This window comes from Phalacrocorax carbo, chromosome 2 (assembly GCF_963921805.1).
Source record: "Phalacrocorax carbo chromosome 2, bPhaCar2.1, whole genome shotgun sequence".
NCBI classification, from domain to species: Eukaryota; Metazoa; Chordata; class Aves; order Suliformes; family Phalacrocoracidae; genus Phalacrocorax; species Phalacrocorax carbo.
In genome coordinates this window covers 109,345,137-109,372,523 of record NC_087514.1, presented here as the reverse complement: position 1 = coordinate 109,372,523, position 27,387 = coordinate 109,345,137, and the positions used below count along the sequence as shown (strand labels likewise).

Here is a 27,387-nt window from a genome sequence, read left to right as displayed (position 1 = left end):
GGAATTACTGATCATAAGCACAACATACAATGGCTGTCGTAACAATCACAGGAGTCTGCCCTTGTTTTTATCTCTTCTACAGACTTAACAGTCCTAACTTTTGTGAAAGAGCCAACAGCAAACATATCAAGGCAGCATATTCCTGCAAGACGTTAAGGTCTTCAAATAATGCTTCCTCCAGATCCTATTAGAAGACACCTACCAGTGCAAGGTCTTAACTACAGAAATCACTAACAAGCACAATGAATCTGCACCCACGTGCTGAAATCCTCACTAGGTCCCAATCCTTCATACCTGCACAGGTACAGCCTTGTTCAACACACACCTAACCAGCATCTCTCGTCCTCAGGGAGACAGAAGCTTTGTATCAGCTCCATCTGAAACCAGCACAGCTACATGCAACACAGCTGGTGAGTCAGAATCCACAAGGAATTCAACACAAACTCATGTTCAGACGCAAATTTATGCTTGTAAGTACAAAATTCAGCCCCTGCAGATGAGAAGAGGATGTAAAATTAATTTCTTATATTTTACTAGATTTGAAAATGGTCGATTTTCCAAATAATCTTTCCTTAAAAAAAAAAGAATAAAGCCACAAAAAACCTCAAAGTGTGAGCATGACCAAGTGAATTCAAAAGGGCACTGTGAAGAGCCTCCAAGGCTACAATGAGAGTGTGGTTAACTGAAGCGTATATAAATCTGAGCTAGCTAAAAAAATAGCTCAAAGACTGGTAGTTACAATGTCAGTGGTTGCTGTGCTTGTTTCCTGGACAATACCAGCTTCAGATACAACATTCTTAAACTGTGTTCAAGACACAAATGTCCTCATATCACCACCACCCCCCCCCAGTCCGTTAGCCAAACTAGGGTGCTATACTGTGTTTTCTGTAAAGCAAGTAGGTATGTGTCCCTGCTCACTGCAGGGGGGTTGGACTAGATGACCTCTAAAGGTCCCTTCCAACCTAAACCATTCTATGATTCTATGTCCTGCTATAGCTATTAAGTCTCGAAGACCCAGACTGTGGCTGGGATCTATCCACAAAACTCCTACTGTATGTTGCTTAAGCTGGCTGTCGTCATTAATGTTTCACCAAAAGAAAGGAAATCATACTGCAGAGGGACGGTTTTAAGAGAACGTGAGCCAGCCTTCCAGTTTGTATCTGCAGCATTTGGTTTACTGTCACTAGTATTTAAAGCACAAATGACAGCGTTTAGATAACTACCTACCTGACAGATATAAATTCTAGGCAGGTAAACATATAGATGTAGTACTCATTCATAAATGGCATTCACAGAAAAACCTGCACACAACTGAGGTATTAGAAACATTACAAACATATGCAAGATATTATAGAGTTCTCTGTTCCCATTTCTCCCCATCCCCAGCTGTCCTCCTTTCTCTCTTTTTGTCTATGTGGGTTAAAAACACTCCTCAGACAGAAAATACCTCATTCTGGATAAGTAATGCATAATCTGAAGAGCCCCCATTTTTGGTTCAGTACAAGTGATTTTCTATCAAGTAGAGTAGCTGGAAAAAAAAACACCTTTCAATGTAAACTCTGATGCTGTTGATGCCCTGCTTACCATAAAAAAATTTTAACAATAACCCCCATATCAACTTCACAATTTATTATGATTAAAAGTATTTATAAAACCCTTAACTGCTATCCTACTAAGTTCTATTATTGTCAATACAACCTTCTTTTAATCTTTTATTAAATTTCAACATACTAATTAACTTTTCTTATAGAATCAGAAATAGATCTTAAGGACACATATACCTATAAATAATACAAATGCAATGATGAGCTCTTATTAAAAGCTATTCCTTTTATATATAGTGATAGTAGCTGTTCCTCAGGGAAGACATTCAGAGGTCTGTTATCCCCCCTGTATGAGAAGGGAGTGGGGAACTCTGAGCGGATGCAGCATTGGAAATGCTTTGGAAATGGCTGGCACAGAAGAGCTGAGAATCAGACACTCTGAATTAGTGTGTATTGAGATGCTCTATGAGTAGCCCAAAGACACCACAGGTGACATGATGTAATGTAACTCTCATCACAGATGTCATTAAACAGAAGAGTGAGGTTCTGGATGACAGTGTGGCCCATTCCTTCAGTGTAAAATTCACTACTAGATATTTTTTTCCATATGTTTTAATACTAGCAGGTCATTAATTCACAGGTTTATAAGTTTTTCAAAAACAGGTAAAATTGGGAGGAACAGACCCATCTGCCTGATAATGAGGTAAGATACCCAAATTTTACTGGAATGACAGAAAAACTCTCACTGAAGTGACTTTTAAATTTTCATCAGAGAGAAATGGAAAGTCCTGAAAATTATCAGCGAATTGTGGGGTTTTTTTGTAAAAAAAAAAACCACCTAAATCCTAGGTTGCTGGATATCTATTTAAGCTCACATGCAAAAAAAACCCTGCACCAGCCAGTTAAAGCCAGCCAGCTAGAAACAAGCAGAAATCTGTACTTAGATGCTGATGAAAAGGCACAAAGATTTTGGACCATTTCCACCTTCAAATTCAGCTCTGCACACCCTAGGTGAGGCGCACATATTCTCTCTAAGGTAGCAATGGCTGGTGGGGTTCACACCTCTCATGGTTTAACCCCAGTCAGCAACCAAGCACCACACAGACACTCCCTCACTCCCCCTCAGTGGGATGGGGGAGAGAATCAGAAGGATAAAAGTGAGAAAACGCATGGATTGAGATAAAGACAGTTTAACAGGTAAAGCAAAAGCCGTGCACACAAGCAATGAAAAACAAGGAATTCATTCACTGGTTCCCACTGGCAGGCAGGTGCTCAGCCATCTCCAGGAAAGCAGGGCTCCATCACATGTGACGGTTACTTGGGAAGACAAACACCATCACCCCAAATGCCTCCCCCTTCTTTCTTCTTCCCCCAGCTTTATATGCTGAACATGATGTCATATGGTGTGGAATACCCCTTTAGTCAGTTGGGGTCAGCTGTCCTGGCTATGCCCCCCACAGCTTCTTGTGCACCCCCAGCCTGCTCGCTGGTGGGGTGGGGTGAGAAGCAGGAAAGACCTTGACTCTGTGTCAGCACTGCTTAGCAGTAACTAAAACATGCCTGTGTTACCAACAGTGTTTCCAGCACAAATCCAAAGCATAGCCCCATACTAGGTACTAGGAAGAAAATTAACTCTGTCCCAGCCAAAACCAGCACAACACCCACCGCAGCATGTTTTGGGGATCCCATTACTGCTATTTTTGGCAACGTGGTTCTCTAGCTTTCTAAAACACCACACCCTTTACCTAGGTCCGTGACCTAGGTGGTAAACAAACTCCCCTCTCAGAGCTGTGGGACCACAGCTGGGTCCAAGGCCCAAGAAGCTCAGGCTGTAGCATCAATGAGCCCATACAACTTTTTCAGAGGCCAGACTGTAGAATCAAAATCAGGTTCTTTTCAACTGTACTCCTGGCTGACGTTGGTACATTGAGGGCTGATGTAAGGTAGAAGGATTCTCAGCTTTTACAGAATTTTATGAAATTGCATGTTCCTAGATTCATGCCTAAGCTTTGTCTAGCCCAAGAATGAGAAGGTACAAGCAGTTCTCCCCATCCCTTTCTTGGTTGGGAAAAATACTTTACAAATGCAGTTTTTAGGTGAAACAAAAAGTTAAAATAATTAAAATTATTTTAAAACACAGAAGTAAGGAATTAAAACTACAACTTGCTTTTGTTCCCTAGGTTCCCATAAGTTCAGTCACTAAAGTCATTCACTATTCAGATATAACAGAGTGGAGCAAGTCAGTGTATGAATGTCTTTATCAGCTGATTTAAAATGATAGTTAGGGAAAAAAAAATAAAGAAAAATCTACATTTGGATTCACAACTTGTCTGTGGCCCTGTGCCAAGATCCTGCCTAATACATTTGAGCATGCTGAAATATTAAACCACAGAAGTGCAAGAACCAAACAGGAAATTTTGACGAGCTCTTAAACAGGGTCATGAACATGACTGTATTTCTGCTGGAGCTATTGAAAGAAGTCAAAACTTGCCACGGCTTTTCCAGTGTGAACGTGGCAAGGAAAGCACTTTCCACTCTGATTAAAAATGAGATTCTGTAGAATGGGGAAGGCATCACCCTCCTGATGAAAGCCCTCTTCAGCATGTCAGGAATGGTATAAGAGTTCTTGAAACCACTCCCGAGGTATATTATGACCACATATATGCATGACAGTGCTGACCACTTAATCCCTCTTCTGTCACAGGCAAGTTGGAGAATAAAAATTACACTCAAGGGTATTTTATAATAGGATACAAAATAAAATAATAAATTTGCAGATGATTTTGGCTCTGCCTTGTGGTACTGCAATAGACACCAAATATTCACAGCCTCTCATTCATTGCTATTTAATTACAACAGAATACCTTTCTTTCACAATTAATTAACCTCTGGAAGGAGTTTGTGACCTTGGGACCCTCCTGCACAATTGCAATGTGCTGATAGAATACTACTCTGTCAGAAAACACTTCCTTTAAAGCTGAGATTTAACAAAAGGCACAGATTTTTATGGGGAACACACAAAATATGACAACCCTGCATGTGGCACACTTAATGAACAAGAGCTAGAGCACATAAATTTGAATCATAAATTGATACTAGGTTAACATCAAAAGATGCCACAAGACTTTCCCCAGAGGACAAGCTCATTACAGTAAATATGATCATGGACACACTTTCCCATTACTTTCGCTGTGGGGCACGGAAGAGAGAGTAAGGAAATGAGGAGGGATTTGGTCATGTAATTCCTATTTATTTAAGCCAGCAGAAGCTTAAGTGTCCCACCAAGCCCAATGACAGTGTAGCACAGTTCCAGCTTCCATCTTTGTCAGAAATTGCTGTTCAATTTGAAATGCTTTAACTCCAAAAGGAAATCAGAGAGCAGTAACCTTTTCACAAGATGAGAGGCAGAACCACAGCCCATGCAGTCACTTTCATTGCTTTCCTACAAAGCTTCAAATGATGGATCAATGTTGGTCCCTTCATACCAATCAGAGCAGATGCTTGCAGAGTAGGCGCAGGTTCAGTTGATATGGTATCACAGTAACTCATTTGCTAGCAATGTTAACTCTTCAAAACGGATTCTTCATCATCCTGAGAATTCCCTCTGAGAGCTAACACCCCCATCCATCCATGCATGCTCCTTACACAATTCCCTCCTGTACAAAAACACCCCAAAAATCACCTTGTGCACAATTATCTTTTTTCCTAAAATTAAAAGCATCAGAAAGAAGAGATATTGACACCCACATCTGTCACTTTCTTAATTAAAAGTATTTGTTGTCAAATGTTGTAGATGATGCCTTAACAAAAAAAATGGCACTGAATTGTTTACTGACTCTTTCAGTTGTATTTTTGGGACAGTCTGTCTTTCTCTCACCACTCAAAATACCCTAATGCACACAATTCCAAGCTGATCTGTCACCAACATTTAACATGCCTGCTGCCGCTTATAAAATTAGAAAACATCAATCCTCCCACAGATACTGCTGGAACTTGCAGAGGCAAATCACATTTTTGTCTTTACTACTACAGAGCCTTCCTTTCTTTCGTTCTTGTGACAGAATAATGTCACTCCACTGGAGTTATTAGCCTGGTTTATTCCAGAAACTCTTCTCCTTTTCAGCTTTGGTATCAAAAACATTTTCACTCCCTTCCCATCCTTTTCTTCGTACACTGTTTTTCTCCCTCCCTTCCAATTTTTGCTTTGTTTAGATTATGCCTGGGCCAACTTGTCACCTAACCTGTTTAGCTCTCCTAAACACCAAGGCAAAAGCCCTGCTGAAAAAGACCCAGAGATAGTCAGAGTTCAGTTGCAACAGTGCGTAAAGACCATAGGATTTCAAGCCCTTGCAGAGTAACTCCACTTCTGCACAGAGGAGATGACAATCACTAGCAATGCTCTCGCCCACAGTGGCTGATCAGCATGCTGAACAATGTCATTGGGCTTTAATACACACCAGGTGCAGGGGACACACCAACCCACTCTACTACCCACACATGTGCTTAATTTACAAAAAAAAAAAGAAAAAGAAAAACAAAAGCCAACGTAAAAACCCTACTATTCTCATGCCAAACATTTTGAGGTACACCTGAATACCAGATACCAGTCTCTTACACCAAAGAAAAAGACAGAGAAAGTCCAAAGGCACAGCCTTTTATCCACTGCCACTGCTACCCACTGTGTCACTGTTTCGTGCATCAGGCACTCTAAAAATATACCTTTTCTAACCCACTGATCCTTATCAATCATCTTCACCGGCATCCTATTAGCGCTCTCCACAGTAATGGGATAATCCCGTCTCAAGCTGCAAATCTCTAGTACTTCCTTCAGTCAGACAGTCCCTCTTCTTTATCCATAATGTTTATAATGAATAAATGAAGGTGGAACAGCTATAAGATTACTTCCTGCTTCTATTCTTTTTTACATGCCAGATACCTTTTACACAGAGATCAAGGTGCTTAAAGACACAATGAAGGAAATATGGTGCAAACTGCATGCACATGTGTACTCTGTCTGATACAAAATGTCTTATCTACACATTCCCATTAGCCACATGACATGGATACCTTGAATGAGACACATTCCGGATGGAATTTCTTAATGACCAGGGAAAGCCAGGCAGTTTGAGAGTCAAGCAGCTCGTGTAGGTGGGATATCCCTCAAGAGTTAGTAGCCCAAAACCAATTTATTGCTATAGGATGAACGTAATTCCCAGTGTTACAACTTCCAAAGACTATGCTAAATATTTTGATCACTGTGTAGGCACCGCAAAGTAATTCTGAATACAAAAAGCAGTAACAATTTCCAACTACTGCCAATGTTACTTCAAATCTGAAATCAGACTAATAGATATTCAAATGCTATTTACACTGCTAAAAGTTCGGGTTTTGTTTTTTGGTTTTTGTTGGTTGTTGGGGGTTTTTTTGGGGCTGGGGGTGAGGACGGTGTTTGGGTTTTCTTAATGCACAAAGGATAAAAATGGATTATGTTCCAGTCTCTGGTTACCGACAAAGTAGCAGTAAGAGTCTCACTCTTGCTCCATCCGTTTGACAGGCTGTTGGAACAGTACCAGGTTGCTGAAAACATTAGATCCAGCTATGGCAGTTTCCCTGCTTGCAATCACCATGGAGAAGTAATGCATCTCATAAACATTAATTACCTTGCAAGAATTCAGGGCAATGTATGGAGAGGGTGTAATTGCTTAGACATCTAGAGCTTAATCCCTTCCCAATTAAGTCAACAGAAGATCCTGAATCTGTGCAAAAACTGATCTGGGTCCCTCTTTGGCAAGCACAGGCCTTATCTATTCCTGTGTTGTGACACTAAAGAAGAAAAACTAACACCAAAAAGGAAAGAAAAAAAAACCAAACCAACAAAACAAAACCCTGTATTAAAAACTCTGCTAAAGCTGCATAGAATCTTAGTTTTCCCTCATTCACCATGTGCATTTCAAAATCCCAAACAAAACCAAAACCTAATTTCTAGCAGAATGTGCATGTAGTATGCCCACAGAGACAGTCACTGGTCACTTTTGTGTTGTTTTTTCTCTCTAGAATAAAACATAAGTTTCAACCACGGTGAGCTGTATTAATTCTCAAGTATTACTTCTTTGACCTTTTTTTATTTTGCAGTCAGTTTAGTTCAATATTCATTGCCATTCAGAGGAATAAACCAGGACATCAGTCCCAACACAATAAAAAGCTGTGAGCTTTTTACTTGAATGCATCTCTTCCTTAGTCCATTTTGGTACTTTTTTTATACAGTACATGCATATGTACCTATCTGAGGTAAAAAGAATTACTGCAGTACAGATGTATGTTTATTCCAAATGTGTTCATGATCAGACTGACTCACATCAGACAGGTATTTTGGTGGTATTCTGGAATTGTCATCTAGCCCTTCATCTACTGTTCTCTTCTCTAAAGTTCACTCTTCTAGGCATATCTTTGCAGTGCTAATCTGTTCTTGAGGTGTTTATATGTACACAAGTGCTTACAAAAAGGTAAGTAAGATGGAAAATATTTGCAAGTAAAGGCATTGCCTACAGCATACAGAACAAGCTCCCTCTGGTGTCAGAAACCACCCTACTGCATGTTTTGGTCCAATCACTCTCAATTTCTTACTTGGGCTAACGAGCCAGAGCTGAATGGTGTGCTGATACTGGTCCACAGTTCTGCAGAGACACCAAAACCAGGTAGCAGATAGACTACAGACTTTCTCATACAGCATGTCCCACACAGGTAGAGAAGCATCAGAAGACAACCCCAGTGGACCTTCCTGTACCTCCATTTATTTTAAGACACACTCTAACCTTGGATCCAAACTACCTTATCAGTTTCACATCTACCACATGATCAGACACCATCCTGCTCAGTTATATGGGATTGGTAGGCAAGATACTTCTGTACAGCTTATGCCACTTCCAACTGCCTTTTTACTACCTTTTAACATCACTGCCCCCTGTATTTCACTTGTTATCCAAAAAGATCTTGCTTCCCTTGCTCAAAATTCAGAATTCTCTACATTTCTCTATAATTGACATTCACTATGGTTTTCAGGTACATTGCCTAAACCTTTTTAAAAGTCAAGTTTGCATGCCAGACAGAGACAGCAAATTACCTCTTCTTTTAAAACACAACTAAATACATGCATTAGAAGACTTCTTCTCCCCCATTTTGCAAAAATAAAGCCCAGACTGGTACCTAAATAAGGCAAGTAGTATGTTGCTTCCGGAGAAGTGTGCACACTCAAGAGTATGATCTTTATATAAGCTATGAGTTGAAGGAGAAGATTTTAGTTTCTCTGAATACGAGTGTATCTGAGAGCAGCTTTGGAGGTACCACTGTACACATTATCCATATGGTTGAGCAAATTATTCTGGCAGTGGAATAAAACTGGCTCTATGGTGCCTCAGGGCTCTAGCTTCTTACCAAGGATTAATCCTCCTGTCTTCAATTACGGAATCTGTAGAGCTGCCTGCCAATCTTACTTAGTCCAACTGACAACCGATGCTCAGCCCTTCATGTGGATGACTTTGCAACTGGTTCTGCAGTTTTTGCTCCATAGCTTGTCAAAGCAGGCACAGAGTACTCAACACTTGCCCCTAAATAGTTAATTTATTAACTATTCTCAACTGTAATAAGTAGCCTCGATCATAGTTTGAGAACACAGTTCCTTGCTCTTGACAGCACTTTCTGTGAAATGTTTCTGCGGCACAAAACATTTTAAAATGAAATGCTGAAAGAGTCCATTTGTAAAACAGAAACACTCTTGGAATACAATTAGATTTAAAAAAAATCTTAGCAGAAGAACTAGGAAAAATAGTTTAAAGATAAATGGATTTATATTTTAAAGTTTTACTTCTCATTATATTCTGTAATGCATAAAGTCCCCCATTCGCAAGCTACTGTCTTCACTAACACTAAATTTAAACAGGTTTGAAGTATACAATCATCTGTTCTCAAAATAAAGGTGCCTATTTGAATGCAAATTGTTAAAAGTCAGAACTTTTCACATATTTATAAAAAGAGAGGAGAGTCTACTGAAGAAAAAGAACGGGAAAAAAACCAAGAAATAAATATCCAGAGTATGTATATGCTCCAACAATCAATAATAAGTTTACTGAAAAAGCATTTTAGAGACAGCAAAAACTAATCTGAATAATTTATCTGTGGATGTTATTTGATTTCAGACCATTATGTAATATTCTGTAATTTGAAGTCACCTGGAATATCAGCAGTCTCCAGCAATTTTCTAGACTATTAAAAAAATAGCCGAAAAAGTGAACAGGTGCTATAGCACTAGTAATCCCTACCTAAATCTTTGAAGGACAGTGCAGTTCAGTCTACTTTCAGGTCATTAACATTCATTTTAGAGGCATTGTTAGCATATGTATTTCTGTGCTCCCAGACTAACGCTGATCTTGGCATTCTTCTTAGTCTTAACAGAGCTTCTTTCAAATCTAAGATCGCTCTTGCCATGTTCAATATAAAGTTCATATTTTAGATTTTAAGTGACAAGCACTACTGCAGCAAAGACCTACCCTAGTTCGAGGCTTGTAAGAACTTTCTAGTTTTGCTTTGTTTCAACCATAGAAAAACTCCTACCCCCAGCCCACCCCAAACACTTGTAAAAAGTATTGCTCCATAAAATAAATAATTGCCTGCCTAATCCTTCATTTCTATTGATATTCAGAGATCCAGAAGAAGCACAGGCATACATTTCACCCTAACGCTACACACAGAGCCAGCTTTTCCTGGATCCTGAGAATTACTCCTTAGGCACAATGAACCGAAACGCTATAAAATGCAGAGTGCTCTTAGGCCAGCTCAGGACTCTTTTCCAAGCTGCTTTTTCCAGCAGTGACTCAATGCACAGATATTTTATCACTACAGAGTCCTAACTTCTAGCATCGGGGTGGCCATAAATGATTTTTACCATGTCATAAAGCCAGAAATCACCCAGATGGAGATGACATTCCTCTACTTACAGTACACTAGGGGCACAGATACAGCTATTTGAAGAAGTTGAAGCAGTACAAACCCTCTGATTGAGAGACCTGGGATTAACTGAAGGTGTCCCTATATTGTCCTTTCCTCAGCCACTTTTTTCCTGTTTTTTCCAGAATTACTGTTATGGACAAATCATGACCCTTTATTTTCCTGGTTGGCAATTATAACTTGGCTTATGGTGCTCTTACTGGGACAGCACAGTTTTATGGGCAGAGCACCTCACTGGCAGCCAGTGTCAAACTGTCCATCTGTTTTGTATTTGCTCATCACTCCATCTCCCCAGACTTTTGTCCCGGTCCTTCCCACCTACTCCTTAGGATCATTCCAGAAAAGCAGTGTCTCACACTTAGGTCTGTTGATGTGGCTAAAACAACAGGGTCCTAATGCCGTCTTTGAATATTTTGAGGTATCAAAAAAAGAAAAAAGAAAATCCGTGGATTTATGCAAAAATGTGCAGGTATCTGGAGTGCCAATGGAGACAGTCTGTCTCCGTCTAGGACCTACTATTCCTTATTAAATACTGATTTCAGGAGGAATTATATCTGGCCCATTTATAGTCTCAGCTTTTAACAAGGAAATATCAGAAACGCTAATGAGACCATGTGAACAAGGACAGCATTTTAGCCCTTCTTAAGGACAATTTGACTGCATTTTAAAGGTGAGTGACTGAGAATCTGAGATGATTTGGTGACTCACTGGATGACTTTGAGCAAACTGGGAGCAAACCAAAGGTCTTGATTCTCAGTTCTTCATTTTAACCAGTAGGCAATACTCTCACTCTCACTCTAGATGAAATCTGGTACATCTACCTCTGCCACTTGTGAATCATATCCAGAAATTCCACCTAAGAGCAGTTTGTTGTTTTTTTTTTTTACTCTTCTCCTGTAAGGAAAGCACGGTCCGTACTAAGGCAGTCTCCTGAAATAAAAGAAACAAGGCACACATATATCTGTGTACACACGTGTACATCAGGGGTGAACAGCTAGCCATTTCATAGCTTCTCTAAGAGTACGATGAGACTAAGCCTTCTTTCTAATAGATGTCTAACTTTCTGGAATCACAACAACAGGCAGTGCTGTCACTTCCCATCATTATTAGCTATAAATATTACTCTTATTCTACAATTTGCATCTTAACTAGCAAAAACAACAAATTCACCATAAAGGGTAACAATCTCAACTAAATTCTGCTAATATTTACACATGCCTTTTTTTTTTTTTTTAAATCAGATGATAATTTGCTATTTGATTTCAGGTTGAGGGGATGGTGGAAAAGCCCTTGTCCATTTTCTGTTATGGTTTATACAATTAGAAGCACCTCCAAGTAAACCTAGCTGTAAAGCAGCTTTTACAGCTGGTTGTTGGTGTCTCCCTCAAAATATATCTCTACTTTAGGTGATCTAGAAAACAGAAAAATTCTCAAATGAATCCGAACTATGGCTATGTAACTCCCAGATTTTTTCTTTATAGCACCTGATGACTAACTGAATAGAAATGAAGCACTATAGTGACTTACTCAATAACTCCAGAAGAGTACATACACTTGGTCTGGCTTTATACTGCTGTTTAATATGAAGAAGAATCCAGCAGTACAAAAAAGCACCAATGATTTTCACCTCTCATAATTTCTGTGAGCATTTGATTCAGAGACCCAATAAGCCTGATATGCCTAGTGATGTTATTGCCCTAGTACTTTCAGGAAACACCTCCCAAAACAGGAAGCTAATCTTGGTTTAAATTTATCAAATTTAAACATAGATCAAATCTATGAGAACCTCTTGATATTCAACTCTTGATATCTCAACCCTTCATTGTTTCTGAAACAAATTTTGAATTATTTTTACAGTGCATGGCTACTGGAATAAAAAAGTATTTGACAATGTAATCGAGTGAAAGTAATTCAATTGAAGATATCAATTAAAAAAGCCAAAACCTAGAAGATCTTAATGTACCTTAGAATGTCTTATCTGCACTACCTGAAACAAACACATTATGTAACCCGAAATGGACTCATCTTTCCAAACACCAAGAGACAAGCTGCTTTGGGATTTTTTTGAAATTTGTTGATGCCTGGCAGTTTTCTAAAGTAAGCTAGGATTTAAAAATGGATCCCAAGTCAAGTATTTCCTAAAGGAGTGGGCTGTGGATACGGATGGGTTTTCTGAACGCTCCTGCAGAATTTACTAGGATGAACTCAAGATCCTGATTTTGATCTTTAAACACTGCTATGGTTTTTAGGTCAGGCAAAAATGTCTGATGTAAAAGATTTCCTTAAGCCGTTTGACAAATAAAGGACTGCCTCAGCTTTCAACTTTCTTGGCTTTCAGACTGTAATCCCTTGATTCAAAGAACTCTTCACAATCATTTGAAATGGGAAAACCATTTCAAATAGCTTTGACCTCACAGTTTCAGGGGCCAATTTTTTTTTAAACATTACTGAAACATATCCTTATATAAACATTAATAAAGCAAAAGCTTCACATGTATAACCATCTCACATCCTCCCAAAACATACAATGAATAGATTTTAAGTACAAGAAAAGACCATTGTACTCTTCTAGTATAAAACTCCGTAGTCAGAAAATCTCATTCAATGTTTCCTGCATCAGTGCCCTACATTTTGCCTGAATATAAGATAGCTTAAAAACAATATCCAGTTTAATCCAAAGAGTTCAAGCAAAGAATTCCTCTCAACCCTACATTAAGCTACATCAATGGCTAATTAGCTTCATAAGTACCCTATTTCTAAACCAATATGGAACACAGTGAAGTATATATGAATTTCTCACTCTATAATCCTATTAGGTACCCACTTTTCCATGAGTACAAGGTTATTCAGGAAACAAGACAAAAGATCTCATTTTACATATTGCTAGTTGTTGCCTGTTGTTTCTTTCATTATGGTCTTGACAATGGAGACAGTGGTTTCTAAGATTCGGCAAATTCAGTGTAAGTTATAAATATCCAATTACACTAGCCAACAAAAAGAAGACCAGATGGCTGGTGAATCGGCACTACTAATTCTCACTAACTGCCAAAATGCACACATGAAGCAATCAAAATATAAAGACAATTTGACTATGAGTTATGTTTCCACCTTTACAAGTAAATATGCAACTGCTTTTCCTCATGAAACTTACACTAGCTTAGTCTTCCTATTCAAAGCCTAAGCCTATTGCTTCCTTTTCAAACTTCTGAGGCAAAATAAAGCCCTGGAGAATACATGCAGCATTATGAATTAGAGATCTGTGTGCAGTTGCGGAGCTACGGCCTTTTTGGGATCACAGAAACATGGATGAAGTGTTGCAATGCGGGGATGCAGGCTCTTTAGGAAAGACAGGATGGGAAGATGAGGAGGAGGAGTTGCCCATTATGTGAGAGAGCAGCTGGAGCGCATGGAGCTCTACCTGGAACAGATGAAGTTGGGCAAGCTAAAGCCCAAATGGAACTGAATCTGGCCAGGGATGTCAAAGATAATGTGAAGGGCTTCTGTAAGTATATAGGTGATAAAAGGAAGTCTAGGAAAAATGTGGGTCCATTGCTTAACAAGACAGGGGACCTGGCTATACTGAACACGGAGGAGGCTGAGGTACTGAATGCCTTCTTTGCCTCAGTCTTTACTGGCAAGACCAGCTTTCGGGAATCCCAGGCATCAGACACCAGGGGGAAAGACTGAAGCAACAAAGATGTACCCTCAGTGGAGGAGGATCAGGTCAGGGAATACTTAAGCAAAATGGACATATATAAGTCCATGCACCCAGATGGGATGCACACATGACTGCTGAAGGAGCTGGCTGATGTCATTGCAAGGCCACTCTTGATAACCATTGATCAATCACGGTGACTGGCAGAAGTCCCTGAAGATTGGAGCAAAACGAAAGTCACTCCCGTCTTAAAGAAGGGCAAAGAGGACTCCAAGAACTACAGGCTGCTGCTCAGCCTCATCTCAATCCCTGGGAAAGTGATGGAGCAGCTAATCCTGGAAACCATTTCCAGGCACGTGAAGGACAAGAAACTCCTCAGGAGTAGCCAGCATTGAAAAGTTTGTGATAAGTCTAAATTTATTCACTGATACTTATGAGTACAAAACTCAGTAAGTGTAAGCTGTAAAAGCTATACAATTAAGACTTCTATCTTCCACTTTAGCTTTCAACATGAAGCCTAGGACATAGAGGAGTTTGTTAAATCCAAGTTAAAGAAGTAACATCACCTGCACAATCATTACCCTTGATTCATTCTGACCGAATGGCTTATTTAAATCCTCAGTGGGGAGGAGGGGTGTCACTGAAAGATAAGCTTTATGTTGCAACCTGTAATTCTGAATATAAGTTGCTTCTAAAAAGACTTTTTTGAGGTCCGTGCTTGAAAATTAGCAGCTACATCAACTGGAAATGTTTACAAAATTTGTTCCTAATGTTCAAACACACATGCAGAGCTTCTTGGAGCTGCCTCCCTGCATGCCCAGTTCAGAGAAGAATTATATAGTAGCAACTACATTTTCATGCTTCACCTAAGTTCACCTCATATATGTTTTGTACGTAGAAAATGCTACATCACAATACACAACCATTTTTCAGTTTCACTGCTACTCTCATACTTTATGTGGTTCACAGAAAGAAACTGGATGTGTAGCAAAAGTGATGTTCTTAGTGATTGTAGGCAACCCATCTCATGTCATACATGAGGTATGATATACTGAAATGCTAAACAGAACCCCAGAAAGCCAGAATTTTTTATGATAGGATTATCCTTCCTCTTACAGGGCCCACTGCTCCCCTCTTTGACCTGAAGCTCTTAATGTTGCAAAACCTGAGTACATGATGCATTTGACATCTCTGGAAAATAGCATCTGAGACACAAGTACTAATGATTGTTTTCACAGGTGCCAATACGATGACAGTTTTTGATGCATCTTCACCTTCATATACCCCAAAGCCAATGACACACAGGTTAATCGATGCCTTAAGATTTAATCAGAAAGTGTTGAGAAAGAAGTTGCTGTAGTGTGATACAGATAAGCAAGAACCTAACTCTGAAGTGCCTAACAGTGCTTCATAGTGATTCAGGGAAATACACAACAGGATAGGCAAGGCAGCCAAGAATAAGGCAGAGCAAAACACCCATAAAGATCAGTAACCCAACTTTAACTCTGATTAGCTGCAAATGTTTAGCAATCAAGAACGGTTTAGCAATAATCCTTATTTCTAAGTGGGAACTGATGTTAACAGAGAAGAAACATAGTCTAAGGAAAATAACCTTTCTGGGCTGTAGAGCCAGGGAGAAAAATGCCACAGAGCACAGGAATCCGTCCCTTCTTTGCTCCTGCCTCTCCTCTGTCCCCAACATTGACAGCTCCCAAAGACAGGCCTCTCTAAGGAAAAGTTATCCTCCCCTTTTGGTTGCTCTCCCTAGCCCTCCTGCTCTAGAAGGTAATTTGTTTTAACACATCATTGAAAAAAATAGCATGACTTCTCCTCATAAGTAGTTATGAAAATGAAGGTTTTCTTGGGTTCGTTTGTATGTTTTAAACAAGAATAATTGCAATTCAGATTTGCCGAGCTAGTTTTTACAGAAACTCATGGGAAAAACAACCAAACATCATAAAAATGACACCACAAACACAGATGAAGACATATAACATCTTACATACATTATCCTCATGACCTGAAGTCACATTACTAAGCCAGTCTGCACAGTGCTACAGAGAGGAAAGCGAGAGCTTCCTTTGCTTGATGGGAATAGGTGAGCCACTCCAGCACAGAAATAAGTCAAGACACTGATGGAGAAAACAGGAGACTGATGGAGGCAGGAAATGGCAGGCTGTGGAATCTGCTCTTGCTGCTTTTCATTCAACAGCATAGGCCAACTTAACACCAGAGCAAGTTAAAGAATTGTCCAGCACTAAGTAAGTCTCCTGTAGACCATCTTGCCTAGCTTCAGCCACAGCACTCTAAGATGGATATGGACCAACCGAAGAGAGGCCAAAAGAGAAATAAGAAAAGATAAGCAATACAGAATGACCAAACAAGCTGAGCATATTCTAGCCTAAAGCAGAAGACACTGAATGGTGGGAGGGGGAGGGGGAGGGGAGGGGCTCCCACTTCAAGATTTTTAGGAACCAGCTAACTAGGTATGCATCAGGAATGGAACAGATAGGTTAAAGCAGAGGGAAAGAAGGATGGATCTCTTGAGGTCATTTCTAATCCTGTATTTTCCTAGGATTTGGAAATGGACCCTTCAAGATAGCAACGGCTACTTCACTTATCTCCAAAGGAAGATACCCCTACAGTAGTCCCATACTGCAAGCTATCCTTTTTCCAGAATGTTGTGATTTATTCTCATTCTAAAAGATTCTTCACACTGCCAGAGCAGCAGAAAGACACTTTGGTGTCACTGAGAATCAAGCCCAAAATATCAATCAAGTTCTTTATATCTCTTGGATATAATAATCTCTCTAGAATTAAAGGACTAAAGTTTTTAGGGTTTGATACAACACAATTAGATAGCAGAGCTTTGAATAAAATAGAGTTTTAAGCAGAAGGTTAAGACAGCATTAAAAAAAATATTAGCATGTCAGTAGAGACCAAGCAGACAGCTCTTTAATAACACTGGACAGGGAATTTAAGAGAAAATACTTCAGAAGTAAATGAATATTCTTTCCAGCAGAATGATTTCTTTAAAGACAAAATTCAAAATTATGCAGGTCTTTTTTTTTGTTTCAAAAGAATCACTTTGAAGGTACAATATACCTACCCAAAGCAATTAAGATGAGAATAAGAAAGATAGAGAAAAAGAATACTCCAAGGGCCAAGTATGTAAGACTGAAAGAACTATTCAGTCAAGGTATAATCATCCATTTTCCCCTGAATTATATTTATTTAATACGAACATAAAGGTGTGCAGAAGAGATGAATGGGTTACAGGAGAAGGTAAAATAAAAGCTCTAAAATGTTCTTTGGAAAGCATCACCATTATCAACGAGAACTGCTTGCTGCAAGTCAAACAGATTTGTGTTTGAATTCAAGATTAAGTAACTCTGTGAGCAGCTACTAGGACAAGAGAAATAGAAGATTACAGAAGAAATACTCTTACAACAGTTAGTAGTGCTTGACAGACTCCAGTCATGGTTGTAGCAGTTGTAGATCTCAGCCATCAAACTTCTCACAGGTGACAAAGGAAGAAATTTTAAGTTAACTTTTACTTTAAGACTACATTCTTCCCCTCCAACTCTTTGTTAAAGTACCATGCACAGAGCAGGAGCTACTTCAGTAACTGCAGAGATCCTGTTCCTCCATATTTTACTTTCATTGAGAAGAGATGGCTTCAATGACTTCCAGTTTATTGTTAACATACCTGTCTTGGCTTCCTTCTGTGATATAATAGAGATGATTGGCACCTCCATCAGCACAAGCTCGCAGTGCAGCTGCAAGGGAAGGAACAGAACATCAATGTATTGGCATTATAAATAAAAAACCACAACCAGTTGCTCCATTACTGTTCACTGCAGTGTAGTGAATAAACTTGAGATCTCATATGGCTTTTAGCTTCCTATACTTGATTATTTTCCTTGTTTCTCTAAATAGACATTTAAACTGGTTCTATCAGACTAATGCCAATCTTCACCTGACTGTGCTACCGTACTTTCCAAATACCTCATTTCTATTCTAACCTACTGCCCAGTCAGCTTAAACTACATGGGGGTCAAGTATTCAAAACCTGAAGAGGGCCCATCCTCCATGCATAGGCAGGTACTTGTCTAAACAAGTGGGAACTTGCACCTTAAACCTAACAATTTTATCACCCAGGCAAAAAGTTCACAATGATGGCTCTATAATGACTTGCATACAAAATGGAGGGGGTGGGGGGGAGGGAAATAGTTAGGCATGACAACATGACAATACCAGTTTTTTCTTTTTTCCCCTCCACACACAAAAATGATAACTGTACCACAGTTCCTATACTGTTTCACAGACTGTTCGAATCATCTGATATAAAGCAGGTGGGTTAGTTCTTGGCTTTAAATCTTGAACCATCCAGGCACAAAAGGAACAAAACCACAATAATTTTCAGTGTTTCAACATAACTTGGGGACCACAAAAGGCACATGTTGCTAATTCCAATTGATTTAAACAAGCACAGACATGCTGCTCTGTTTTGATCCTTTTGTTTATATAGACTTAAGTCAGAGAAAAGTCTTAACACTATTACTACAAAATCAGATATAAGTTGGTATATTTTATTAACAGGCATCCCTATTAATCATCATTTAACTAACACACAGCTCTTCCATGAGATTTTTTTAAATATGACAATCCATTGAAGATTCAAAATTACCATCCTGTCTTAGCAGTCTTTACCAGTTTTGGTCTGAGATGCACAAGTGAGATAACTGCAGTGGGCAAGAGAAAAGCAGCTGTCGCTTCTACACCAGAGCAGAGCGTTCCTTCCAGGTCTGCAGGCAGATAGACTGATTGGTAGACCTGAGAGGGCTGGAAGTCAGAGGATCATGGGGCAAGAGGGGAAAGAGAAAAAGACGGGAGACAAAGAAAAGGAACAGCCTGCCCAAGTTTTAGAATAAAAGGTATAAACAATCAGATCAGGCACTTCCTGCTGCTGAGAATCCAATTTTCAGCTAAAGCCAATTTGCTTTGGTGTTTATTTCTCAGTCAGAACCACCTCTCAGCAGTGACACAAACCTACATTTTTCCTTTTGGCACTCATTAGGTGGGCAATCCACCTCTCTCCCTTAGCTGTCAACTTAGCCAAAATTGGGACAGCAAAGTTCATCTCTGTATCTGCTCTCATCTTTAAGGCATTCTTTCTTATTTGGCTGCTGAACTCCCACCACAGGGAATGTTCTATACGAGTATATCCACCATGCAGTACCATGTGACCTCGGCTGTGGCTTTCTGGAAAAAAGGAAGAGAGCAGGGCAGCACAAAAGCTACCAGTTCATCACAGATAGCTTTGGATACAGCAGCTTTTTTCCTGCAGGCTGCAAGAATATGCAGGGCAGGAAAACTAGCACTGCACTCCTCAGTATCTCTTCTAGCACTGTCCCTGTCCCAGTGACTCCTCTTCTCTATTGTCCATAGTATTACAGTATTCACTATGGCAAGCACTCCCCCTCTCAGCCTTGTTGTACAACTGTGCTCTTCTCTGACTCCTCATCCTATTTCACGCACTCCATCAAGCCACTATCCAGACCCGTATTAACAAGGGAAGGTCAAGCAGATTTGATCCTGACAAATCTTATTAGCTGAGATCATTTACAAATAATGGTAGCTGGCCAGCTACCATCACTTACATGGTGATTCACTGCTTCAGGATCTTGCCAGGTTCCTCATCCATCCTGATGAATATAAACATCACAAGACAAGAACAACAACCTCTTTTTGACCAGTATACTTGGCTAGAAGCTTTTAACTTCTCTCTCACTTGAGGTTACAACTGAAACTGGATTAATGTAATTCCTTTCACCTGGGCACATTTGTTAAGTTCTCTCAGGGAATTCACCTCACATAGAATTTAGTAATGGCCCAATGCCAGAAGAGTGTGTAATACCTGTCCTTAAATTAGCTATCCTGTCCATCAGTTTATTTAGCAGATACAAGGCATCTAAGTGAGGCCTAGGACCTAAGCAATTACAAAATCCCTTCTCTCCCCTTGAGCTACAAAAGCAATTCATCAGTTGAGACACTCTGATAACTAAAACTGTAAGAAGGCTGCAGAAAAATTATTTTCTAACTTCAGGTACAGAACCTGCCTAAAAGATCTTCCCAGGCCGAAGACAGCCCCAGTTTTTTCCTTCTGAGAACACTGATTTTTACATCTATTCTCCCATGTTTTAAACAAATAAGTGGCTTATAACTTCTGGGGGGAAAAAAGAAGGGATGAGATACAGAAAGAGAGAGATTAAAGAGTCTGTTATTAGTCTCAATTACTTCAAAACAGCCAGAGCCTTAACTACTGTAATTTAGCTCAACGGACTTACCAGAAGCAAAGCCTGCCTAAGATCTCTTCACCTGATCTTATTAGTTTAAAACAAGAAGACCAAAAAACCCAAACAAACTAATTATTACAAAACAAATCAGTCTTCAATCAGTCTGGTACATGTAAAACTACTGAGATTCTCCCAAAAACCTAAAGGTGCCTAAGTAACAGGTCTATGACACTTGTATGCTGTTCACATGGATATGGGGCTACTATTTGATATCTCAAATCAATATAGTTACCTTATATAACTGCATTTTAAAGCTGTCCCCCACGTATTTATTCTTATAGATAAGAATAAATAATTTTTTAAAATTACATTTCAGCAGCATTGTAAACTTATTTAGAGAAACTATTTATGAGGCACTGATCCCTTACCAGCAAGTTAATAGCTTACACTGGAATGAACCAAAGCCCCAGGTGCTTTAAGTAACTAGCAGGTAATTAACTGATTGGCTAGAGGCCAGTAAATTATATTATTTCTACAGCTATGAAACAAGCCTTGCTTGATAAAAAGTAATGATATATATTAGCTGGAAGAACATGCATCATTATTATCTGAAAGTGTTTAAGGAGATAGTCAGCAATTCTAAACTTACAATTCAGAGAGAAAATTCTCTATGAAAAGATAATAGGAACTGATTTTATACAGCGTCTTTTATATTAGAGACAAAATTGCTTTACAAACAACAATTTGGCCAAGGTGCAGCACTGCAACCGTGTAGGCAAATCTAGCAGTCTCTAGGCACTTTGCAACAGCTCACATGAAACCTCATTAATTATTTCAGCAGAAACTGAAGGACCTGAACAAGATCGGGCTTTGTTTTGCTTGGCATCATGAAAACAGAAAGACTGTCTTCCAAGAAGTTTACAATTTAAACAGATGAAAAAAACAAATGAAAAGGTGGAAAGTGATGCAGAGGGATGCAGTGCTAATGGTCACACATGGGTCAAAGACAAGTTTTGGGGTGCTATTGATGGGATGCACCTTTCTCAGAAGAGGCAAAGGGTTTTTGCTCAGGAGCTAGCAGGGCTGATTGATAAAGCTTTAAACTACATTGAAAGAAGGAAAGGGACAATACCAGGCTAGTCAGTAACAAGCAATGGGATGGCATGCCAAAGTTTGAGGAGCTGCGTGCTAGTGAGATTCTTCAGACTGTTTCATGTGGTGATGGGCACAATGAACCACACTTGAAGTGCTTCTGCACAAATATGTGCAGCATGAGGAACTAGCAAGAGGAGCTAGAAGCCTTGGCCCAGTCCCATCACTGGCATAAGTGAAACCTGGTGGAATGAATTCTGTGACTGATGTGCCATGATGGATGGTTACAGACTCCTCAGGAGGGATAGGCAGGGCAGGTGAGGCGGCGGGGTGGCATTACATGTAGTGGAGGAGCTGGAATGCATGGAGCTTGCAGTTGGCAATGGCATAGTTGAGAACCTTGGATAAGGATTAAGGGACAGACAAATAAAGCAGGTGTTGTCGTGGGAGTCTACTATAGGCCACCCAGCCAGTATGATAACACTGATGTGTTATTCTTAAAGGAACTAAGGGATGCCCCTGCCTTATAGTGCCAGATGTCAACTGGGAATACCACACAGCTGGTACAAACAGGTCCAGAAGGTTCCTAAACCATCTGGATGACAACTTCTTGGTACAGGTGCTAATGGAACTGACCAGGAAAGGTGCCTTCCTCGATTTGTTGCTTATTAACAGGGAGGGTCTTGTGGGTGAAGTGGCGATTGCTGGCTGCCTTAGCCACAGTGACCATGAAGCAGTCAAGTTTAAAATCTATGATAACAGGAAGAAAACTGCCAGCAACACCTCAACTCTGGATATGAGGAGAACAGACATCAGGTTGCTCAGGGAACTACTTAGTAAGGTCCCCTGGGGAAAAGTTTTTGGAGGTGCTGGGGTCCTCAGCCACTTTTTAAGTACCACCTCCTAAGAGCACAGGAGCAGGCAATTCTAAAATGTATGAAGTCAAGGAGGCAAGGCAGAAGACCGGCTTGGCTAAGCAGAGATCTTCTAGAAATAAGGAGAAAAAATAAAGTATATGGCCAGTGGAAGCAAGGTCAAGCAACATGGGAGGATTACAGAGATGCTATCGGCCACTGTAGGGAAGAAATCTGCATGGCCAAAGCTCAACTACAGTTGAAGCTGGCCAGTACTGTAAGGGACGATAAAAAGGCCTTTTAAAAATATGTTAATGGAAAAAGGCAGGCCTGAAATAACATTGGCCCCTTACTTGATGAGCATGGTCACCTCACAAACAGGGACATAGACAAAGCAGAGATGTTTAAAGCTTTCTTCGCCTCAGTCTTCAACACTGATGATGGGAGCTGGGACCCCCAGAGCCCTGGGCTAGAGAACAATGACTGTGGGAATGATAAACTCTCAGTTGACCCCAAACTTGTGCAGGACATGCTGCTCCAGCTGGATCCCTGTAAGTCAACGGGGCCTGATAGGATTCATCCAATGGTAATTAAAGAGCTGGCTGATGTCACAGCGAGACCTCTCTCAATGATTTTTCAATGCTTTTGGGAATCTGGAGAGGTCCCAGTTGACTGGAAGCTGGCAAACGTTGTCGCAGTCTTCAAGAAGGGCAACAGGGATGACCCCTGTAACTACAGGCCTGTCAGTCTCACTTCTGTGCCTGGTAAAATTATGGAGAAGATTATTCTGGAAGTTACTGAAAAACACCTGAAAGACAACAGAGTCATTGGTCCCAGCCAGCACAGGTTCATGAGAGGAAAGTCCTGCTTAACAAATTTAATTTCTTTCTATGACAAGATCACCCACCAAGTTGACCATGGGAAGCCAGTCAATATAATCTTTTTGGATTTCAGTAAAGCTTTTGATACTGTCTCTCACAGTAGCCTCCTGGACCAAATGCCCAGCACACACCTAGATAAACACGTAATACAATGGGTGAGCAATTGGCTGATGGGTTGGGCTGAAAGGGTTATAGTAAATGGGGTTGCATCGGGCTGGCAGCCAGTCACTAGCGGGGTTCTGCAGGGATCCGTCTTGGGGCCGGTACTCTTTAATGTCTTCATAAATGACTTGGATGCAGGACTGGAAGGAATGCTAATTCAGTTTGCTGATGACACAAAATTGGGAGGAGCTGTTGACACTCTCGAGGGCAGAGAGGCCCTGCAGAGGGATCTAGACAAATTACAGAGCTGGGCAATCACCAATCGTATGAAGTTTAACAAGGGCAAGTGCCGGGTTTTGCACCTGGGGCATGGCAACCCTGGATGTACATACAGACTGGGGAACAAGAGGCTGGAGAGCAGCCCTGCAGAGAGGGACCTGGGGGTTCTGGTTGACAGCAAGTGGAACATGAGCCAACAGTGTGCCCTGGCAGCCAAGAGGGCCAACTGTGTCCTGGGGTGCATCAAGAGCTGTATTGCAGCCCGTCAAGGGAGGTGATTGTCCCACTCTGTGCTGGTGCAGCCTCACCTCCAGTACTGTGTGCAGTTTTGGGCGCCACAGTACGGAGAAGCGCCACGAACTTGGTGAAGGGTTTAGAGGAGAAACTGTACAAGAGCAGCCAAAGTCACTTGGTTTATTCAGCCTAGAGAAGAGGAGACTAAGGGGAGACCTCATTGCAGTCTACAGCTTTCTCACAAGGGGAAGAGGAGGGGTAAGTGCTGATCTCTTCTCTCTGGTGACCAGTGACAGGACCCAAGGGAATGGCAGGAAGGTGTGCCAGGGGAGGTTTAGGTTGGCAATTAGGAAAAGGTTCTTCACCCAGAGGGCGGTGGAGCAGTGGAACAGGCTCCTGGGAAGGTAGTCACAGTGCCAAGCCTGACAATATTCAAGAAGCACTTGGACAATGCCCTCAGAGATATGGTGTGAATTTTGGGGTTGTCCTGTGCAGAGCCAGGAGTTGGGACTTGTGGAATCCTTGTGGGTCCCTTCCAACTCAGGACATTCTATGAATAACCTCCTGAGCAACCTAAATGGATGGTGGTGTTTATAGAGGGAAGAATAACTTAAGTGGTCAGACAGAACACAGGTCTTGCACACACCTTCTCTTCTGACCCAAAGGTTACTATCCCATTATTGGAGGCCCCATAAATTTGCCAGGTGTGCTGCACATGGAAGTACTCTCTAGCTTATGTATGTCAGAAACAACTAAGTCAGTTAAGACATTATCTAAAGGCTTTTATTTAATCCTGCCTCTGTGAACTGAGCCAGACTAAGGAATGGTGAATCCAAGTAGCTCACTGAGTTCTGATGGGTCAGGAGGACAAACACCTCCAGCAAAGGTACTGTGATATGCAATTGGTAGCAGTAGCTTTTTCAACCAGCACAATTGCAAGCAGGGGAGACCCATGTCCTTGACCACTTTGCTCAGCTGGAGAGCCTCAAGGCTCCATTTCATGCTTTTGGTATTAGAAGAAACAGCACAAGGGCACAAGTGCACTGCAGCACTAGCTCAGTGTGCAAATCGCAGTCCTTGGCATTACCACAAATTACAACCTTTCCAACCTGAATATTCTGTGTTAAGCTCCTCACCTCAAAAATAGCTCTGCCTGTCAAATTACTGCCTTTTTTGTCAGATTCCTTTCTGATATAACTCCAGTGTCATTCAGTGAATTAAGGAATGGAGACATAACCAAAAAAATCAACTGTTTCATTGTGCTGCTTAGTGGAAGAGTACAGAAGGGGGAACTCAATGCCACTGTCAATTATTGCTACCCAAGTTATTGGGAGCAACATATATTCAGTCCAGTAGTGCTTGAAATTACAGCAAGAATAAATACCTTTCAGCTCCACCTATGCTGAGGAAGAGTTACATCAAGAGCGTATTATCAGCCCATGATCTCTCTGAAGGAGTTTATCATAGCCAACGTGAATGAAGAAAGCAAAGTCTTTCTGAGCTATGTCCTTCGTTTTAAATGGCACCTCTTCTGCTAGGAAGCAGTGAATTATTTCCCTTTACTGACTAAAATTGAGAGGCCAATTTTAGGGCTAATTATTAGTGAATATGTTTTTACAAAAATTATTCTAACACAACAAAAATAATGGAAACAATTTATATTATATTTATATTTACTCTCTTGGCAAATATAAATAACTTCCTGTCACTGTGAGACAGGATAGGAACAGCATATCAAACACAAAAAGGAAGGTCTTGCCTCTGAGCTAACTAGTCCTGCAGCTTTTTGCAGAAGTATTTCATCACATCTTCAGTAGACCTGTGGATTCAGGTAGGGTAGAAGACTCTACAGAACAGATGCACCTCTTGCAGACTGCGTAAGATGAGGGCATAAAAAGGGTATACATTTATACACAATCCCAATACCTGGGGAAGAAAAGCATAACTTAATTATTCCTATTATTATTCCTATTCTATTATCCCTTGCAATTAGCATTTAAAATATTTTTTCTTTTTTCAAACGGATCTTGAAATTAATCTATGTTTTTGCCTAAATTCACATTTATGACATCTCCCCTTAAACTGCCTTAGTACATCCCCTCTCTTACTTTTCTAATTTTATGCAACTTCTTCTAGGTATGCAATCTGTTTCCCTCATTCATTTACTGATTCAGTAACCTGGTAACCATAATTAACCTGCCAGCATAATCTATACATAGAGAACCCTGCTTAATTAATGACTTGGAGCACTGGTAGTAATATATATGTGATAACATATAGTAGATATGCAAAGAATTGCTTTGTTTGCTTGATACATTTGGCTAACACATTTTTGTCTCGGCACTAATAAAAAATACCAGTTACCAGCAACAAAATGCATAATTCAGGAGTTGGACTTGATAATCCTCGTGGGTCCCTTTCAACCGAGGACATTCTATGATTCTCTGTGCTTTCTCTTTTTCTCTGTTGTCCTGCAGTAACTGCAAAAATACATTTAACAAATCCATAGCCTGGTATGGCTGCAGATTGCTAGCTAGGGGATCTATTTGCATCTCAAACTATTCCCTCCCACTAATGTGTTTCTACTTGTGTTATCAGGACTGCATGCAACTGCTATTATATACCAAGTACAGCATACTGCAGACATCTCTCTTCTGGTCATCAGCAGCTGTTTAGCAAAAGACCTGTCAGTCCATAATAGTTTTCTGCTTTGCAGTTGGACACTGGTCTTGCTAAAAGGCTTTTTAACTATTTAAAATGGGTCTAGCCTTAATTTGTCTAAAACTGAAAAGGCTTAGTTCCTGTCACCTGAAAATTTAAAATTCTGTGGTGCGCAGGGCTTTAAATAAGCACAATGAAGAATGTCATCTACTCTCACGATATTCTGTGGTTCCAAATGAAAATAAAGAGATATACAGGTGCTTTCTAAGCTGCTGCTATAGGTGCACATTCATGCTGCCATAATCGGCAGTTGCAACAGCAGTCAGCCTTCTGTAGTAGTACTCAGCATTTTCTAGAACTCAGCCCGTTCTTCGGTATTTCACCCAAAACTCCTTTTTTTTTTTCTGCCGTTGGCAATTTGCAATTTTTCATGCACACTTGCAGCCCAGGAACAAATGCAAGTTTTACAAATGCTGCAAAGAAAACAATGATAGCTATTCTTCAATTGTCTGTGTACCCAAGAAGGTCCATCAGCTACAGATGTCTCATACCCGAATTCTATACCACCTGTATCACACAAAGAGCATAGAAGCCCAGTAGACTTCAAGTAAATGGATCACCAACACCGGAGCTGGCAGCCTGCTTCCATACAGACTGGATTACGGATCTCAGATGAAAAACTATTGTACATCTAGTAAGGTAATTATATGTTTCCTACAAAACTACTGGGCTTCTTTAATCACTCTGCTTTGAGCTGTAAATGTCAGAGAGATCGCAGCTTAGCAG

The 27,387-nt window shown here is 40.4% G+C and overlaps 1 protein-coding gene across 4 annotated transcripts in view; it reads right to left on the bottom strand.

Annotated features, from left to right (window-relative positions):
• Positions 1 to 27,387, bottom strand: part of TPK1 (thiamin pyrophosphokinase 1) — a 308,752-nt gene that overhangs the window by 174,156 nt on the left and 107,209 nt on the right. For 3 of the 4 annotated variants that reach the window (XM_064443817.1, XM_064443814.1, XM_064443816.1), the window contains one exon: positions 17,909 to 17,978. In XM_064443817.1, coding sequence (XP_064299887.1) covers positions 17,909 to 17,978 — 70 coding nt within the window. Of the gene's footprint in view, positions 1 to 17,908; positions 17,979 to 27,387 lie in introns of those variants that run through there. The other variant, XM_064443818.1, reaches the window with a different exon arrangement.